This window comes from Oryza brachyantha, chromosome 11 (genome assembly GCF_000231095.2).
Source record: "Oryza brachyantha chromosome 11, ObraRS2, whole genome shotgun sequence".
Lineage (NCBI taxonomy): Eukaryota > Viridiplantae > Streptophyta > Magnoliopsida > Poales > Poaceae > Oryza > Oryza brachyantha.
In genome coordinates this window covers 10,697,629-10,719,303 of record NC_023173.2, presented here as the reverse complement: position 1 = coordinate 10,719,303, position 21,675 = coordinate 10,697,629, and the positions used below count along the sequence as shown (strand labels likewise).

Sequence of the window (21,675 nt, the reverse complement as noted above, 5' to 3'; positions counted from 1 at the left end):
GATCATGGTATTACCCAACAAAGTACTATCGATGTTTTGTATCAATAATAATATATAGGGTGGCATATAAGAAGGAAAGTATGATGGTGAGTAAGAAACAAGGGCTAACCAGGTTCAGACTCTCAAGATAAAACCCTACTTATACTCTTATGTAGATTGGTCATATGTCTGCTTATATACTGGAGAACAGTGTTACAAAGTGGTAGAGACCTAACAGCTACCATTAGATAAACCGACTCATACCCAACTTGTTATGGAAACCTGCACATACAATGCTAATCCTCGTCATATACCTAATATATTACAATCTAGTATCTATCTTTATATCTTTCTTTACATTTGGGAACCACTTTTACAATACATATACGTACAGTACACGGGGTACAACATAGGCCGCGTTCGGTGGTTGTGGGAGGTGGGTTAGTTATCCAACGCGGAAAACGTAGTAATAAATTAGTACATAATTAATTAATTATTAATTATTAAAAAAATATAAAATGGATTAATCTAATTTTTTAAAACAACTTTCCTATAGAAAATTTTTGCAAAAAAATACACCGTTTAGCAGTTCGGGAAGCGTGCGCGTGGAAAAAGAGAGGAGTTAGATATCTAATTCCTGGTGCCAAAGGCGGCCATATTTGGGTATTCCATGGCAGCCTCCAATTAATGCCAAAATTTAGTAAGATTTCTTAGTGGATTCGTTTATGAAAAGAGCGCAATTAGCCGATGGAAAACTTATCTAGAAGAGTCCAAGTTCAATAGATTGTTAAAGAGCATGAAATGATACTTTATTTCTATTTATTTATTTTGAAAGATTTAGTAATTTTCCTTATCATTAGTAAGTTTTGTCTCATGTCTGATTAGGGCTTTATTTCTTTTTGTGTTTAAGAGATACATGTTGAATCCAATTAGGAGTAGATTTTCTTTTACTAAATATATAACTTTATGCACATAAGCTGGAAAATATAAAGAGATCATATATCCAAGTTGGTGATGGCTCCTATAGGATGTGGAGATGGCTTAAAAATATTTGGCAAGTTTGATGAGGTGCATCAATCATAAATGATAAGTGGGAAAAAGATGGACAATATTACCATTGTTTTTTTTTTTGCTGTTTACCTAGTCTAAGGTCAATAATTGGTGGCTATAAGGCATGAATACATTTGAAATTTCCCACCAACATATCAAGTTAAATGTTTCTTAACAATTTCAACAACACAAGTATGTCCACCTAAAAACATACTATAAAATTGATAGTACAATCATGATACATGTCATTCTCATCGTCACTATTAATTTCATTAATATTCATGGTGGTAGGTGTCTTGTTTTGGTTTTCCATCAGAGTCATCCATAAATTGATTGTAAATCATGGTACATGTCGTTCTCATCGTACATATTAATTGCATTATTCATGGCGGTCGGTGTCGGAGGTTTGCCCTTCAGACCAATAACCAGCACAATTAGTACCTTCAACCATCCTCGACAGCAACATATTTTTTTCAACCTGTATAACATCACATTAACCAATAAGTTAATTAGAACACTTAATTTGTCTTGCTAGTGATTAGCATAACACCATATAATGACAGATTTGTAGATCTTAGATAGTTTAGACTAACATGGTGTTATTTTTGTTGAAGCTAAATTTACTTTCCCAGCTGGGGATCCCCCCCCCCTTTTTTTTTGTCAGACGAATTTGCAAAAATAGCATTTTCAGAGTTTGGACTAAATTTATTTTTGGTACTCCCACGATTTTTTCTATTTCAAGTTACTGACTTTTAGACGACTATTTGTATTATTCAAAACTATTGTATAAAATACAAAATTATAAGTCATGTTTAAATTTATTTAATAACAAATTAAATTACAACAAAATAATTCATAAATTATATATTTTTTAACAAAACCAATGCTTAAATACAGAGCTAAAAGTTAATAACGTCAAAAAGGAAAAAGTGGACCCAACACAAAAGTAAGACTACCGAGACAAATCCATTTAATTGGAACGCGTCAAAATCAAATTATTTCTGACAAGACTCTAGTGTCAAAGTCCGGTAAGGAATAAACAGAAAGAAAGAAATGCCGTCTTTTGGTTTTCCATCAAAGTCATCGATAAATTCATCGTAGATTCAGAGTCGAGGCCATCAAGAAAAATGTGTGGGAATGCATAGCCCGGATAGAAGCTCTCAAAAGCTCATCTCAAGAGAGTACAAATAGTAAGAGCAGATACGATACGATAGCAGGGTATAAGATACGATACGATAGCAGGGTATAAACGAGCTGTAAGTATATTTTAAAGAGATAAGAGGGGAGAGAGAAGAGAGGTGGGGTATTAATTTGTAGTCAGCTTTACACAGACTCCAAGACAAAATATGTGTATGACATGTGAGACCATGGATTGATATTTTGTATAAACTATTATATGAATTGACTATCAGATTAGATTGACTATAGATGAATTGGAGCTACTAGTTGGCTCTACTATTGAACTTGCTCTAAGGTGACATCACATTAAATAGGTGTGTATTGTTCGAGGCACACGAACAATGGATTCGCCAAAAAAGAACTATGGGCGTGTTTGGTTGTCAGGTCTAGATGTGTTGGATCAAAACCATCTCGTTTTATGATGTGTTTGGTTCATAAACGAGATGGGATAGAACAGAGCGAAAAAAGAGAATATACCCTCAGATTCAAGTTGTATTGGTCTGCCGAAACCAAATCCAGATTCCTCGGCTTCTCTCCACCCGTGGTTGTGGCCAGGTCATCCGCCGACGGCGGCGTCGGCACTGCTGGTGGCATGGGAGGATCAGGTTTCTATGCAGTCAAAGGCACCATGTCTTTGTCACTGATATATGAGCATCCCAGCAGTACATCTATCTCATCCTCCATACTGAAAATAGAGGATCAATGGTAAAAATTGTGTTCTAGCAGAACATTCATCATATTCTCTATTTTTGTATGTCATCCATATGAGAAGAGATAAACACTATATTTCGATATTCTCTTCGTCCTTTAAAGAAATATGATGTCATGTATGGATGATTTGATGGTGTACACATAGATATAAAAAACAAAACCCTTTTAAATGATCCTTACAAATGAAGATATGATTAATCAAATTTAGATGGGCTCCGTGCCAAGTATCGTACGTTTATAAGTAGCAGCACCGCTATATGTACGACGGCGTCTAACGAACCGTGTACGATTGTGTCTGCTTGCATACAGCGTTTTCGTGCAAGTAGCAAGCATGACGCCGAGGATGGCCAAGAAAGAAGGAACCACGAGGTGACAGACTGATGAGGGGTGTAGAAAGGAGCCGGGTGCTCAAGTCTGACCGCCGTCGTCGTCCATCGTGTACGGGCGCGGGAGGCGAGCTGTCGCTGCTTGATTAGCGGGACAGCACGAACGGATGCAGCGGCATCAAAAAAAAAATGGCTTCTCTTTCGTCTGGCCTAAATTAAATACTCAGTTAGTTTTTACGGTATTTTTGGGTATCAGATAACAAAAACCGAGCTGATCCCCGAACACCGATTTATGCAAAACAAAAAAGCGTCGCTTCTTCCGGACACCAAAAAGCGTCACTTCTCCCGAACATCCAAAAAAGGAACATTTTTTCTCACTTTTGCATTTGGTTGTAACAGATTTACCATTAGACTCATATATCACAGATATATAAGGGTCCAGATGTCATAGATAATAAGTGACAAATTTGTTATCAACTAATTTTAAACTAATTTTAAGAGTGACAAAAAGTAAAATGCTCCCGAAAAAACCGTTTGTTCGGTTGAGTTCGGTGGTCGATTTTTAGGAAAATATTTGGCCACCCCTACGCAGCAGCTAGCAGTAGAATTGCTGCTTTAGTTAACGAAAGTATCTAACTACTATTTTTAATTAATAACTATCTTCAGTTACCATTGCTATCAACATATTGAAGTGTGAACAATCAGCCATCAAATTAGATTTCTTAACTTGTTTTGGCTTAGTTTTGTGATGTGGAAATGGGGATGGATGAATTAAAAAGTGCACTTCCGTAATTATGTACTGAATTGAAATGGGAAGGAATTTGTGATGTTATTGTATATATCCCATGAGTTTTTTCATGTAATGTTGTGCATAGAACATCCTATGAGTTTAGAGAAACATAATAAATAATCTGAAAGCTCGCAAAATCTCATTGTTCTACTGAAAGTCTGAAAAATATCTTGTTCTACCGCTGGAAGTGGACTTTTACGTGGAACGAAATCCTAATTAAAACAGCCTCCATGGATTTGTGGTCTGCCAGCTATGGATGACATGTACCAGAATGTGATACACAGAGCCATTTGTTATTTATGTCAATAACTACCTCCGTTTCATAATGTAAAATGTTTAAATTTTTTTATTACAACGTCTAACCATTTGTTTTATTCAAAAATTTAGTACAAATATAAAAAATAACAAGTCATACATAAAATTCTTTTGATAATAAAACAAGTCACAAGCAAAATAAATCATATTTTCATAATTTCTTAATAAGACAAATGGTCAAACATTGCAATTAAGAAAGTCAAACATATTATATTATGAAACAGATGGCGTATTATTTAAAATGGCACCACCAATTTAAATACTTGTATTCATATTTATACAATTAATATGCTAATTATTTTGTATAATATGAACCAAACATATTGTCTTATTTGGAACCATCATTTTGAAGGTAACGTTACCAACACCATCCAAACATGTCTCAAGATGACTCATCCCATCCCTCCATGCAAATAAAAAATAAAGTTCAACATATTCTTTTAACCAAACATAAAAATAAGACTACTTCATCCCATGGATGAATCTAGATTGACTCTAACCCCATCCTACCTCGTACATGAACCAAACAAATCCTAAAGAGATGAAGCAAAGGGGCGTACATATGAGATGTGCTAGAATGGTTCACAGATATTAGATGCTCATCATTAGTCAGACGTGACTTATTTCTAAACTTTTGTTTCCCTTAACTGTCGAAGACAACGTCATGCATCCCGACATGGCCAATAAAGTTATTGGCAGGCTTTGCACGTGATAGATCATTGTTAGGCAGCAACCATGTTCCTTATTGTTCCATGTCATGCATCGGGAGAGCGCAAATTAATAAAGTCATGGGCTGACATCTCACCTCATGACTCATAGTTAGCCATCAATTGTGTTCTCCATTGTTTTTTTCTTTGTGTTTTGTCATACCCGTGCCAAAATTATGATCAGCGATCTTAGTTTACTTTTTGGAAGTAGTAGATATATGGTTTTTATATGTACAAATTAATTGGGCTAGAACAGAAGAAGTCTTACGCATCTTGTATATAATTTTCGGGTCGAGCACGGATTACCTATAAGATTAAAATTAACACTTTGTTGCTGCCCATAAGATTGTCAAGTTGTAGGTGGACATACCCACGGGCAAAAAGTGACGCCCATACCAATATCCGTTGGATCGGGTAATCAAAGAGACCCATACCCATGGACACAATTACCATCCCTAGTCCCTACGCGCGGCACGTGACTAAGGTGGGCACGTGGGGAGAGAGACAGATTTTTTTAATTTTAACTTTATTTAATAAATAATTTACAAAAATATATTTTTGTTTCGAAAATTTACAAATATAACTTCATGCTACCCTCCTAGAGGGCGGAAAGGTGAAATGGCAAACGGTGGGGAGGGAGCCGTGGAGAGGTAATGACGGCGCGGGGGCAATTTTGCAATTTGGCCCTTACAAATTGCCACTCGCTCCCGAGAACTTTTCGATTGAACTACAGTTTGTTACATATATTTATACTATATAGTACGGATGAATTAAGATGACCCTTTGATTAAAAGGTCCTGCTTGTTGGCGAGGATGAGGATGACACTGTTAAGCATGAGAGGGTCATTTTGTGAAGAAATGGCTATGAACAAGACATGTTTAGAGCTACCGATTGTGGGTATGGACGACAGAACTTCCCCGCATGGGCGCCGCGTACTTTGTTCCCACTAGTGTGGCCTCCCCTGTCCTCGTGCTTCCGCCACCAGCGTTGCCTTCCCGTGTGCGTGCACCACTCCTCTCCGCGCCATTGTTTCCTCTCCGTGGAGTTCGCCGCTGGTGCCGATCTCCACCCGTGCTGGAGAGGGCTTCAACACCGCCGCCGATCTCTATCGTTGCTCTCCCCTCCGCTGGCTTCGACACACTCTACCGTGCCTCCGTCTTGTTTCATCCCGCGACATCGATGATACCAGTTTGTATCATCTAGTTGGTATCATCTAGTTTCATCTACGGTACCAGGTGATACCAGTTGGTATCATGTAGTTCTTATGTTTAGTACTAGTATACATGACAAGTTTTACATAGTATTATACATGACAGCTATGTTGTAGCGAAGTATCATGATTAGGTAGCGACATGAGGAGTAGCGGAGCGAGAACGACACGGTACATGGCGGCGCAGAGGCACGGAGGTGCAGCGCAGCGTGGCATGAAGCGGGCGTGCAGCATGGCACGGCGCGGCTAGATAGCAAACTACATAACTTATACCGTTCGTACGGTATTTAGTCCGCTAGTTGAACTCAGAAAAACTATAGAACGGTGTTTTGTTCGGACAGGAGAGTTAAGTGAAGTCTTTGCCGCAAGCGCGTTTCCTGCTACGTGATTACCTGACGGTGCACTCATCTCCCCTTTGCTTTTCGCCTCTCATCTCCCCGCGTCCACACCACGCTCAAATGCATGAAAAGGTGGATGGATCGAACAATGATTCAGTGAACAACAAGCATCCAGCTCATCGAGAGCATGTATAAATGTTTGCATGCATGCATGGCTAGCTGCTGCATGAGCGCTGGTCGGACCCCTACGCACGCCCATCCCCTCCGATGTCGCAGCCACTAGCTAGCTTAGCTAGTAGCCATCTAATCTCCTCTTCGCTTTCCTCTTCCCGCGCGCACGGCTATCAGACGGCGGTGGCTTCATCGGAGGAGGAAGGAGGAGTCTGTAGGCATCCGATCATGCGCCATGAAGTGGGGGTAGCTGCCGCCATCGCCATCTGATACATGTTGATACCTTCTGATATCATGTGATACATGTTGATACCTTCTGATGCCATGTGATACCACTTAGAACCTAGTGGATTGATACCTTCTAGCATCTTTTGGTATCATCTGACACATATTAATACTAATTGGTATCATCCAGGTTTTCATATGAGAATCAAGCGATACCTATCGATACTTATTGATACCTGTTGATGCATGTTGACATCATATGATACCACCCCAGAATGTGATATCATATACTCACACGATAATTGCATGTGGTGAGTTACCATGGATAGGCAGCAATGAGAGGAAGTGCGACGACGTGCACGGCTTAGAGGCATGATGGCACGGCGGTTCGGAGAACCATATGGTACGACCTGGTACCATGTGATACCTGCATCTTTTTTAGCTTCCCTTGTCATGCGACGCTATAATAGCAGATGATACCAACTGGTACCATCTGGTACTGGATGATACCAGGTTGTATGATCTGGTATCATACTAGTGGTATTATCTGGTATCATACGTGAGACGCATATAAGCGTGGAGGAGGTAGAGGCGGGAGATGTGTTGCACGTGGCGATGAGAGCACGGTGTGGTGATGGAGAGCGCGACGACGGTAGAGGCGGGCCGATGTGGCATATGCGTGGAGGCGGGTGGCACGCATGCGACGACGTGCGGATTCGGGGCGTATGTGCGGACGCGGGTTTTCTTCTCGGTTCTATTTTACGTATCCCGTCCGATGGAATGCCGTCGTGTAGCAGTTCTCTAAAAAAGATAGATGCGTTTTGGTACTACCATGCATCATGCCAACACCATAATATGATACCATTAGGTTCCTACAAACCAATTTAGAATATTCAATGTGTTGTTCAGCCGCTGGCGATGTTAAGCGTGCCGAGGCATGCAAAACCGAGATGTGTTATAGTTGTGCACGAGGAGGTACCATGGCTAGAGAGCGACGTGAGGAGCATCGGAGCGAGGAAGTGCGGTGCCATGATACGGTCAAACTTTAGCTCAATGCGCCACGTGTAAAACTTTAGCTCAATGCGTCCCCCTTTTCTATCTTGGAGGCCAAAGGTCACATCCTCACATGATCATATTTTTTTTGAGTTTTGCTTCGGCTTTTTGGCTGGCACAAATAGAAGAATATATACTTCTACAAGGATTCAACCATTGGCATCTTGGATAAAAGAGAGTGGTAATAACCACTGAGCCAAGATAGTAGTGGTAATTAAACAATTACATACGTTATATATATATATGTATCAAATCGTGGTTTAATCGAAAAGTTCTTAGACGGGTATTTTTGCATTTTTGCATAAAACCCCTTGTCGCCCTATAGACGACGGCAAGGGGCCAAAAGCAAAAATTCGCTGAGCCGCCGTCATCAGCTTGACTACCGTCTATCACGCCGTCGGCCACGTAGGGTTTTCGCCCTCCTAGAGGGCGGTAGATGGTTAGATCTGTGCTTTTTCAAAATAAAAAATCAATTTTATGAATTATTTAATAAATAAAATTAAAAATCCGAAAAAAAATCGGAGAGACAGTTAGCAGGCCGGTGACTTTAGTTAGGCCCGGTGGAACCGCGAGATGGGCCATGCTCGGCCCATTAAGCTTTTGTGATAATACTACTCTAAAATTTAGCAGGACTCTATCAGTAAAAATTAGAAGCTGAGCAAAAATGGATTTCGAGGACGCCCACGCTCCCGTGCTCCGTGGCCGGCCGCCGGAGCAAATCCGTCCGCCGCCGTGTTCCTGGCCGCCTCCGCCTCCGGTGACTCGTGAGAGAGCCCTCGGCCGTGCTATGCTCTAGTATCGTGCGTGTAAGCCACCGGCCCCTAGGGCGCCTTAATCCTCTCTGCGTCGTTCCGCATCGGATTCTTTTGCCTGGGTTCGCGATTGTTGTCGAATGCGGTGGTGATCAATTGGGGCCGCATCTTGACAAGCAAATTAGGGTTCACGTTGTTCAGATGAACTGGGTGTTACTATTAGTATTTTCTTAGTATTGTAGAAATGAAAGAGGGATACTTGCCCACATGGGGATTGCTGGCCCGATTTTTCTGTCAGATGCATTCTATTTACTTGGGGGATTTGTTCTTGATGAAAGTAAAAAGGATCTGATGGAGTGAGCTCACTAAAAGAAAAAAAATATTTAAGAAATACTACCTCCGTCCCATAATAACTTTATTTTTTGTTTTTCCGTTTCTAACGTTTGACCCTTCGTCTTATTTAAAAAAATTGTACGAAAATTAAAAAAATAGTCACGCATAAAGTATTATTCATGTTTTATCATCGGGTAAGAATAAAAATATTAATCATAAAAAAATTTCAAATAAGACGAAAAGTCAAAAAATTTTATCAAAAAATTGAAAAATGATATTATTTTAGAACGGAGGTAGTAGATAGTAGGGAACTTCAGCTTTCTATGCTAGAAAAATCTCTTGCTCTGCCGGTTGTCCACATTGAAAGCATTCAGAGCGTGCAATAATTTAGTTTTTATACATTTTATGGTTGAGTCTCTATAGATTTCGTACAAAGCAATTATAATGCATGTTCTGAACATTTCAATTATAAAGTTCATCTGCTATTATAATGTGACCACATCAACAATGTAAAACTAGATCTTGAAACTGAAAAAGGAAACCGTTTCCTATTATGTTCTGACCAAATCAAAACGAAAAAGTTGATATTTGAACTGTAAAATATACTATAATCAAATAACACTTGTTTTGAGATCTTGTTGCCAACTTTATAGCTTCCACGTCAGAAAATTTGTGAGCACTTCGGGTTTCCTTGCACAATAATTAGCCCAACCGGCCATGCGTTAATTCACGGTGAATTTCCCCCATATGAAAAAGTAATTTGTCTGCCGAATGAAATTCTTCACCATGTATGCATCTTTTCCCCCGCCTGGTATCTTTAACTATTTTTTATTGGTTTACTTAATCAGTCAAGTAGTCAACACTGTGATCTTGTAATTTAGGCCATCTCCCCTATCTATGAGCGCAATTCGTTATCCATTTCAACATCCATGCACATAAATATTTTGTAATCGGTTGCTGCTAAGAAGTAAATAACATGAGCAGGGATGTAAAATCACAGAACGTTTTCGAACATGAAAAAACACTCATTGATGACACTTGAACAACCCTGTTATTCTAATGGGTGCTATGCAATTGTTTAAGAGAACATCAAAAACCGTCTATGAACAATAGTGAGGCCATGAAAGTGGAGCATCTTTTCATAAATCTACTGTCATGAACCTTATAATCTGAAACTATTTATGCAATTCTGGCCTTTTTATAAATTACAGCTGTTTTTGTAATCATAGAACAACCAATAGAAGTATTGTTGACAATAAACAGCTGATAGTTTTTGAATACCAGCTTGTTGGTGACCCTGTCGATGCATGCAGATCTTGGATTACAGCTCCTTCTTGCATAATTCCCAAAACACCTTGTGCATATGAAGAATCATGGTATTGACCCCAGGACACGGATGCTGCATTATAAATTTTCATAGTTTTGAAGGTTTAACTGAGGTATTCAGTTACATATGTTGTAAAAATTTGACAATGACTAACCTTGTTTGGATAATGTGCAGTTCAGGTCATCAAAGCTGATGGCCCAAAGGAAGTACCCAAGCAACTGAGACTTCACCACGAACTCTATCTTCTCCTGCACCACCAAGGCGCTGTCGAAGGTGACCCAGAGGTCACCGCTGTAGAAATAGTCTGCCACTGACTGGTTGTCATGAGTAACAAAAACACTTTGAGATTTCAGGTAGTCTTCAATCTCTGCATACGCAATTATGCCGGTCTGGTTGCTCTTTCTCTGCTTGGTTCCAGCAGCTGCAGTTGGCGCTCCTAGTCCGTTCTTGTCCTTGTTCCTGAGGAACCAAGACCTTCCAAACAGAGGTATCCCCATCACCAGCTTGCATGGAGGGAGCCCTGCATCCAACCATGAGATGACACCATAGCTTGCTGAGAAGTGAGAATCCTTGTCATAGAGTGGTGCATCAGCTGTTGTGATGTTGCTGTTCTTGTGCAAGCCGAATGTGAGAATGTTCACCCAATCGAGGTTGTTTGACATGTCCTCTATCGGGTAGTTGAGGTTACTGTCAGACATGTCAAACAGGTGGTTTGAGAAGTAAACTGTTGCCGTCAGCAGGAGAGGCTCAGATGATGTGCTCCCAGATTCATCCAAGATTGCAGCTCGCCATTCTGCAAGCAGGACTCCAAGGTTCTCCATGTCCATCTGTGTTGAGGGAAACCTCCATGCCAAGTCGAGGCCGTCGAAGCCATTGGCCCGAGCCAATTCTATCGATGAGTTGATGAACATTTTCCGAAGATTCCTGTCTGCAGCCATCCTGGAGAAGGCAGCATTGGATACATCTTCCTTGTACTCATCTGTGCCGACAGACAAGATGATCTTGACTGCCAAATTCCCAGTGGACTTGATACTGCTTGAGAATGTAGAAAGAATGTAGCTCTCTTCACCAGGTGGCCGTGCGACGGTCGAACTTCTCTCATCGATTGAGAGTGAGCTGTAGTAGAGATGACTGTACAGAGAGGTGTTGATGCTACTGAGAGGCGAGTAATGGCTCGAGGATGGCAGCCAGTAGCCAGCTCTCACCCCTGCCGGCGCGCCATCGCACTGGTGCTGCGACGTGGACACAGAGACTCCTGACAAGAACGCTAGGAGAAAGATCAAGGCTAAGCTGGTGCATGCCTGCTCCATCTGTGGGCGATGGTGGGGTGGTTGCAATGTGGCTGTGTTGAGGACGAAGTGGAGAAGGTGAGCATTTCTTTGCTGAAGCAAGGGATTAGGAGGGGGAGAGCAAGAATCTCTGAGCTGTTGGGAGCAGATGGATTGTGATAATGCATCGCACTGAATGGTTGGTTGCCTATCATGCATCCAGTTCCTGTAGACTAGTACAGTAGAGTGTAAGGAGTATTTAGCAGTGGTCAGGTAAAGATATACAGTAAAACTCAATTCTGAGGGCTTGAATTGAATCATCCATTCTTTGAATCTGCGTGAGTAGTGCATGGACTTTGTGCTGGTGAAGCATGCTTGGCTGTATCCCTCTAATGGCAGTTTTCGATTCTCACTGAATGCTTCTCGTTTAATCTATTGCTCACTGTTCGAGCTCTGCTTTGGGTAGTGTGCAGCACACCAGCCTGTTCATTGTTAGTACGAGGGTTTGAGGGTTGGGACCAAGTGTTCTTGCTTCCTAGTGAAGGTTTGAGGGTTGGGACCAAGTGTTGACTGTTTTGAGGTACTACCATATAATGGAGTTCTTATTTATCACAAATGCATAGTGGAGTTGTTAAGTGGGGGCTGTTACTGTTATGTGTTCCAAAATCATAAAAGTTTGGTTATTATGTGTTTGGTGCTAACTTTGACAACTTATATATAAATTTTTCGTTCATAGGAACATTTAACTGCTCCATATGTTGCTGCTACTTTGTGCTGGAGATCAGGTAGCTGCAAACAGCCCATGTGCTGCCAGAGTTCAATTATGGAATCAGGGTGTTGAGGCTGTGTCTTCTTGTGCCTGGCTACTATTAGCAGTGGAGAACCTTTTTTTTTTCCGAGACTGAGATTGGATTCTGATGAAATGAATGGAGTTCACTACGGATCCATGGATACATGACAGCTACAGTGCTGAAGGTACTATACATGCTATACCAACTTGAAAACAAAGAAATAACGTATTTGCAGATATGATATTAACTGATCTATTATTTTTGATGATAGGGGTCATCTACCTAAACATGTGTCCAGACTTTTGGACAGGAGGAGGAGATTGATTTGAACCCTGCACTATGCGTTGTACCGACAATACCTCGTTTGTTAGCCCCTTGATGAAGCAAGGTAATACGGTTGTCCGGTAAGCCTGCAACTATCCAGGCCTAAGTTTCTTCAGAATTGTTTAGTGGAGCAGTAAAAACCGCCGGATGATGTTTCTCCTTCACTGCTATCAGTGAAGCTATATGGCCAAAGCTCTATGTATCTGACATGGATGAGTTCCCAGTGCCGACCAATCCTATGTTTAATTGTTTAATACATGTTGGACTATTGTCAAATTGATGGGAGCGCTTCAGACTTGTCTTTCAGCTAGTTCTGCTATTCCATTGCATTAGCTCTATCCATCTCGTTTATGTACTAGTCATGCAATAAAAAAACATTTTTTTGAGGCAGTGGACATGAGCTCTTCTATTTATAGACTGAGGCAGCAGGCTGCAGGTAGGGCTGTAGGAGTTTTTTTTTAATGTAGTAGTTTGCAATAATAACATGGAGAACTTCTGTTTGGGACTGAATTTATTTCTGGAATAATGTGAGAATCGAATATTTTCTTTACAAATGGATATAAGCATCTGGTGCACTCGATTTCCCAAAGACAGCTTGTATTTCTGTTCACAGATTTGTTTGTCTTTTTTAACATTGATCCTCTCCACTGTACACTTGTTGCACAAACCATGTCAATGGCCTTTAAAAATCAATTACTCCTTGAAAATCTCCCTCAACCAATTGGCCAGTAGTCGGGTGGAATGTTGCTACAATTTAGAAGGAAAAACCTTTTCCTTGACATCGATTCAATTAATTCTGATGAAATTATTCATGTGTTCACTAGTGATAAACGGATGCATGTTGGTCAGAATACTGAAACGGTCTATAGCAAAGCATATTGACACACCGAGTGTACATAAAGATCACATCGGCTAAACATGTAACGTGTTAATGTTCGAGTCTTTTTACCACACGATACCGATTAAACATAAGCCCAGGCATATGCTATCCTCTCAATTGCATAATCATACACTGATCATGTAGTAGATTACATTTTTCGTGATTGACTCCTCAATCACATGGTATTGCTAAGCACTTCTATAATCTTTTATATCAAAGGTTCTATGAGATATATCTTCCATAAACTGAGGACCAAACCCTATATTCATCATTCGCACACACTATATGTTTTATAGCAAAACCGAAGACTACCTTCATAACTAGCCAGTCACGTGGCAGCGTTTGGCAGTGCCTGAATAGGCGACTACTCATGTTTACAACCATGAGAATCTCAGGTCTATGAAATCAAAATCATCACTACTGAGACCAACTGATAGCACGTAGTAATCCTTGTAGTGTGTCACTTGGTTTTGTATTGATTTGGTATCTCCATGTCACGATCCACGAGACATGGTCATCAATTAATATATGTGTTAATCTAGAATCATACTCGTTTATGCTATGATTAAGAACTATTTAGAAATAGTAATATAATATATAAAGGGTCTCATGAATGAGTCAGGTACTTATTGATTAACAAGTTATCTATTTCAAGGAACGGTATAACAATTTATTAATAATATGTTTAAACATAGTAAGTGATACAATCATCTTCATGAATATCTCTAGAGCATATCACTAATGGTACACACTAAGTTATCTAAATGGTCTTTAAAAATAACTTATTCCTTAAAAAACTTCCTCAATGAATTGGACAACCGTCGGGTAGTATGGTGGCTATAATTAGAATGAACAATCTTTTGGGAGAGTTGGATTGGATTACTTCTGATAGATGGATGAATGTCTGCCACAATACTGAAGCTACTCGATTTGCTGTAGAATCATGCAAATCATGCAGTGGCATTTCAAGATCCTTGGAGAACAAGGGTTGACGACATTACCAGCGTGCTCTCGTAGTGCCCTGATGAAGAAAAGCTAGTCTGGTTGTCCCATAAATCCACCACTGTCTGTCACCGGGCTTGTTGAAAATCAGGAAGCGGATCCTCCAACGTTAAGTCAGCTGAACATCGTCACCGGCATGTGTGCCTAACTTTCCATAAATCGATATGTCAGTACTCTGAGTCCCTCTGACTTGAGATCTCGTTCCCAAAATCATGCACTGCGACAGAGAAAACGGGAATGGATTGTCAGCCTCGCTGCTATCGCTGTAGCTACATGGCTAAAGTTCTCTTCATGAGATGTTAAGGAGTTCCAAGTGCATACCATTCCTATGTTTGGGATGCAAACATGCATGCCTTACTATTGCCAAGGGAAAAGAGTTCTCCAGTATATTTATGGTTCTGTCTGTATTAAGCGTTTTTTTTTCAGCTAGCTTTGTTACATATAAGGAGTTGTTTCTCCCTGTAGCTTGTTTGACACTAGAACTTTTCTTGAGGATTGGATATTATTCAGAAATAGAAATTTTTCTATCTGGTGCGCTGCATTTCCCAGAGGACAATGTTTAGAACTTTTTCTTGAGCATATTATTCAGAACAAATATTTTTTTCTTGATGATTGGATATATATTCTTCAGAAATAGAAAAATTTCTATTTGGTGAACTCAATTTCCCAGAGGACAATGTTTATCTTTTTCAAACAAAAAGTTTATCCAGACATCTATTATAACTATTACATCCATTGTTCACATGGACCCCATCTAATAAACTATCAGGTGATGACAAACTTAATTTCCGTGCCCACTAACTATTAAATGTAAAAAAAAAATTGTAGATGACATTATACATGTACCTCCAATAGTATTAATATCACCTTCATTCAATATCTCATCCTCCAATACTGATTTTGGAGATGAGACTTTATACATACATATACTACTGGAAGTAGATGTGTGAAATTTTATAGGTATTTTGGTGACATTAGATGTTGTGCACGGTAAATACACGAGAGAAGTTTGCATGCACAGGATACATTTCCTCAAACTATCTAAATTCTCTTTAAAAATCAACTACTCCATTTATGTTGCTGTAAAGGTAGGGTAGTATCCTGGTCAAGAAAAAAGGTAGGGTAGTATATATGCTGTACACCTGGTCCACCAGCGTTATAATTTTATATTTGTCAGTTGTCACTAACGTTCAATATTTTTAGGAGTACTTGCACCATTTTTAGTGGTACTCCCTTCACTTTTTTTATTCGAGGTAATTGATTTTTGGCATATGTTTGACTATTCGGTATATTCAATTTTTACATAATTATTAATTATTTTATGATGATTTGATTTGTTACAAATACATTTTAAACATAACTTATAATTTTGTATATTTCAACAAAATACATGGATAAGACGAGCAGTCAAATATAAATCCAAAAGTCAATTGCGTTTAATTGAAAAAAATGGAGAGTGGATGTTTGAATTATTTATGTTAAGAACAGAGTGGTTGTGATGTGTTATGGCAACCTAAAGTGCCCGAAAACAATTGTTATTTATAGTTCAAAATATTAAGTGAGATTCAGTCCTACCATACTACTGATATTTGAACAGAACTATACTATTTGAGAAAAAATGAATAGAAACCATGAAAAAAGAAGGAAACATTACTTGCGTAATGCTTATGCATTACTAATTTTGCTTATGCGGAATTAAAGTGGCTCATGGATGGGTGACTACTTTGAATGAGGATATAAGAGTGGTATAGTACCAATTGAGGAATTAAAGGAGAGTGAGATCGACACTTCTATGCTTGTTTACACATCCAATGCGGGTAATAGTCCTACTCCGTATGTATTAAAGACAAAGACGTAAACAGTTTGATCAAGCTTATCGACTAATTTTAGTGATATATGGGGTGGATCGTTGTAAGTGGGCTAGCTATAGCCTACAGGCTTCTCCCATATGACAAGCTCAATTTGTTGTGGATTATATGGCTTGAGATTTGATCTCATACCCTCTTAGAAAAAGACCACCAATATGACCTTTCGACCTCTCATCTCCTGGCCATTGCCATAGATTTGAAGCCTTTGAGGCTTTGACCACCAACAACGCCCAACTCAACGAAATGCATATTGCGGATGATACCATGGGTGGGGTCGCATGGGCATCACAAGGAGTTCCCGCCGCTTACCAATCCTATCCATTGAGCAGATACGTGGATGTCGCACTGCTTGTCATGTGACAAAAGCACTCCACACAGACTTTTATGCTCATGTGTCTTTTCAAGTGTTTTCAGCTGGTTCTACTGTTAAATTATACGTTGGTATTTATTTCTCCGTCTTTGTTTACGTGGTAGTTGTGCAATAAGAACAAGTCATAACTTTTGTTTGGCACTGTAAAATTTCTGAACTAATGTGAGAATTGAACATGCTCTCTTATAGTGGGATCTAATATAAGCATTTGGTGCGCTTGATTCCCGTGAGAACAATGTGTTTGTGTTAGGAAAATAAGGTAAAAGGATACCACTTTTGGGAGAAGACCACCGGCGCTGGTCCATAATAACCACAATAAGCAGATGATTAAAATGTACGGGATAATAATGGCCCATCGCACACTTCCTACTCCCTCGGTTTCATAACTTAATATGTTTGACTTTTTTAGTTACAATGTTTGACCATTTAAAAAATTATTAAAATATTATTTATTTTGCTTATGACTTACTCTACTATCAAAAGAACTTTAAGCACGACTTATCATTTTTTATATTTGTACTAAATTTTTGAATAAGACAAATCATTAAATGTTGCAAAAAAAAATTAAACATCTTATATTATGAAAACGAAGGTAGTAGAAAACTTCTGGGTGATTTATAAAAGAGAAATCTAAAAGTGCTAATATAAAAAAGATTATATGTTTTATTAGAAAACTCCAACAATCTTAAAAGGAAAAGACTATAAATTATATTTGAAAAATAATATTAAAATTGGAATATACTCCATCGGTACCAGAACAAATTGATTTCTGGAGGGGGAAAGTTGACCCAGCAAAAACCAATTTCATCCCAGAAAACGATGTACATTTAATTAATATTCATCTGCATGGCTGGTCAAACTAGGACCTCATTCTCTCCTATCTAGATTCTCTACCGTTGTTCAGTAAAGTCACAGGTGACTTTCCTACGTTTGATGCCGTCCATTTGTGATCCAACGGCTTTGCATCTCAGCTTTTCCATTCCTAACATGCAGGCCCTGCACAGCCCAAACATGAAAAGCAGCCCAAGTAAGGCCCATTTCGTGAATGAGGGATGATCGACTAATTTTTTGGCGCTGAAAGACTACTTTACGACACGAAAAAAATCACCGAGGGAAGGTCTTTTTGCCTCGCCTGCATTGCCGTCGCCGCCAGGTTTCGCTGAACAATCACCGTCCCAAAAGAACAAAATACTCAGCAATTATCTCAAAAGAACAAAATGCCTCCCCTCCCATGAGACATCAACTACTCAACTAAAGGACTAAGCAGATGTTGAAGAGCAGTGTCATCAATTTCCTTGGAACCCTGCAAAGGAAAATGAAAGTTAGAAAAGAAAAGATAAGATATTGACATTAGCTAACATTAAAAAGGAGCTCTGAACATACCATCACCAAATCTGTGAAGCTAGAGAATGCAAACAAAGGGATAAATTGAATGTAAGCATAACTTACTGCTTGGTTTCCACCATTAGTATCACAGGAATAAAGAGCAAAATGAGAAGTCGATATCACCTAGTTGGCAACTTCCCAAGAAGCACGTCAATCACCACTCCGACACAATCGCGACACCACGTTCCGTCCCAGCAGCATCCTTGCGCGCCGCCCTCACACCACAACTTTCGACGAGGACTCCGGCGGCCGCAAAGGCAAGGGCGAGCGCAACCTGGCAGCGGCGGTGGCAACGCAGGCGAAGGAGTTCATTCGCTGGGTGATCTTTTTCACGCGTAAAGCAGTCTTCCAGCGCCAAAAAATTGGTCGATCACCTCAGTCACGAAATGGACCTTACCTGGACTGCTTTTCATATTTGGGTTGTGCAGGCTGGGAGTGGAAAAGCCGAGATGCGCAGCCACCGTTAGATCCCAAATGAACGACATGGGACGTAGGAAAAGTTACCGGTGAGACTTTGGGGGTGTTTAGACTTAGAAAATTTTTAGGAGAAATGTCACGTCAAATGTTTGACCGGATGTCGAAAGGGTTTTTGGACACGAATAAAAAAATGAATTCCACGGCTAGCCTGAAAACTGCAAGACGAATCTTTTGAGCCTAATTAATCCATCATTAGCACATGTTAATTACTGTCGCACTTATGGCTAATCATGGACTAATTAGGCTCAAAAGATTCGTCTCAAGATTTCTTCCATAACTGTGCAATTAGTTTTTTGATTCATCTATATTTAATGCTTTATTTAGATTTTCAAAAATTCGATGTGATGTTTTTTAAAAAAAATTTGGGGAACTAAGGCCTTGTTTAGTTCCTAAATTTTTTTTCCAAAAACATCATATCAAAATTTTAGACACCTAAATAAACCATTAAACATAGATGAACCGAAAAACTAATTACACAGTTACGGAAGAAATATTAAGATGAACCCTTTGAGCCTAATTAGTCTATGATTAACCATAAGTGCTACAGTAATTGCTAATGATAGATTAATTAAGCTCAAAAGATTCGTCTCGCGGCTTCCAGGCTAGCCGTGAAATTTTTTTTTCGTTCGTGTCCCAAAACCCTTTCTGACATTCGGTCAAATATTTAATGTGACATTTCTCCCAAAATTTTTTAAAAATCTAAGCACCAACAAAACAAGTCCTTTACTGATCGACGGTAGAGAATCTGGATTGCATTCTCTCGCCACCATCGTTCAAACACCAAACTTTTATCCCCTCCTTCCTCACTCCACCATTTTCTCTCTCCCTCATAAGCCGCAACCTTCTACATCCATCCTTATGCGGCGATGGAGATAGAAGCTTCCAAGGAGGCGAATCCTATGAAAGCGGCAGCGCACGAAGGAGCAGGTGCATGCCGTTGTGATGCAGCATTGCATGTTGGCAGCGGAAGCTTGCGAGCCTGTGGCAGATCTGATGTATGAGCCTGCATGCGGCAGCACTTTTCCCCCTTCTATTCTTCTTCTTGCTCGGTGTTTCTTTCTGCTTGTTCGATTTGGGTCAAAAACTTCAAAAAGAATGGTTTACATGCCAGCTATGATTAATCGTTGCAGACATTTAGAAGTTTTCTTTGTTTGCCGCCATCCTATGCTCAAATTGCTGATGCAAAGGCGGATGGGATGCTAGTGGTGGCGACGGACTGAATCAATCCCACTTAATTTTTTTTTTTGGGGGGGAAGAAGATGGGATAAATGGCTGTACTTTAATGATGGCATTTTAGTCTTTGGATCCTAACACTAATTTTGTCTTGGGTTTATAGGATCGTCTCTTACTCTTTCTGTGGGATGGATGGAGTATTGCATATTAAATTTTGGATCAAATATATAATGCTTTATTTTCATAATATTTTTTGCGTAGTCATCTATGAAAATTTGCTCCATTCATTGTTTCTATTTCATGATATTGACCTTCAAATCTATATTTGACTCTTCATCTTCTTTGATTTTTTTAATAGATATGCAGCACCATAGGTCATGCTTAAAGTATCCTAGATATTTAAATAAACCACACCAAAATAATTAACAGTCATGTAAATATCTTGAATGATTATATGTAGTTCTAAAAATCAATGGCACTGAAAAACGCAGGGTGTACTTTCTTTTCTTTCTTTTTTTTTTTTTGAGAACGCAGGGTGTACTTTCTTAGTACCAAAATCGCAGCAGAAAAATCTGAGAAGCGGCATGTATTAAGAATTTTGAAGGTTCGAAATAAACAGTGCCTAGTGATTCTTGCTAACACTTGATGTGTTAAGGCACTCTTGTTGCGGTTACACCATTGACTTCCATACCGAGCAATTCATAATTAGCGCAGTTTATTCTTAAGTAAATGAAAGCGATCAAAAATTAAAATCGCCCCAAAACTTTACACTCGTTGACTCTGTTTTTCCTCTGTTTTGCTATGTTCTGTGTTTGCTTGCCGTATCTTCTTTTATCTAGACCGTGTTCAACTAGGGTTGTAAGTTAACTAAACTGTCTTGTTTTTCATGCACATGTTTTCTGATTTACTAAACGGTATATTTTTAAAAAAAATATATAGAAAAGTTGTTTTAAAAATCATATTAATTTATTTTATATTTTTTAATAATTAATAATTAATTAATCATGTACTAATATATTACTATGTTTTTCGTGTCGGAATAAGTTAACTTATCACCTTCCTACTGCATGCGGCCCTAGTTCCTGCCAGAAATCTTAATCTTTTTAAGAAGCATTTTTTTTATTAATAACCCACATTTTTTACCGAGAAACTCCATACCACCACACTCCAAATGTTTGACATCAACCATGCTGAGAAATTTATAATAGAAACGTTGAGATGGACCAAGAAACTCCATACCACCACACTACAAATTTATGAACTGGCGATGCTCATGGAGCCACTGCAAAGTGCAAAACGAAAAAAAAAATCATGTCTTTTAGAACAACATTCCCTCGTATTGCTTCCGTTATTAAGGTGTGTGATTTGTGCACAATCAAAGCAAGATTACATTCATCAATGAGCAAGATTAATGTAGTATCCTCAAGAGGAAACAAGATTATTTGATAAACGTTATTCGCAGGCGGTAGCGTAGCTCTATGGGGGTGGTTGCCTGGGTTAAACGTTATTCGCAGGCGGTAGCGTAGCTCTATGGGGGTGGTTGCCTGGGTTAAACGTTTATGTAGTAGTGATAGCTTGAGAGAAATTTCGGCATATATTGGTTCCGACGAAAAAAAATCTAAATTTTGAATACATGTATGTACGATAACTAAAATAGTAAATTTTACTA

The 21,675-nt window shown here is 39.2% G+C and overlaps 1 protein-coding gene across 1 annotated transcript; it reads right to left on the bottom strand.

Annotated features, from left to right (window-relative positions):
- Window positions 1–10,081: 10,081 nt before the first annotated feature.
- Window positions 10,082–11,857, bottom strand: LOC102711746 (nod factor hydrolase protein 1-like). Its single transcript, XM_006662866.3, has 2 exons — window positions 10,622–11,857; window positions 10,082–10,539 (listed from the first exon to the last, which is right to left on the bottom strand). The coding sequence occupies exons 1-2, from the start codon at window positions 11,775–11,777 to the stop codon at window positions 10,364–10,366; spliced, it is 1,332 nt and encodes a 443-aa protein (XP_006662929.3). The 5' UTR covers window positions 11,778–11,857; the 3' UTR covers window positions 10,082–10,363.
- Window positions 11,858–21,675: the final 9,818 nt, after the last annotated feature.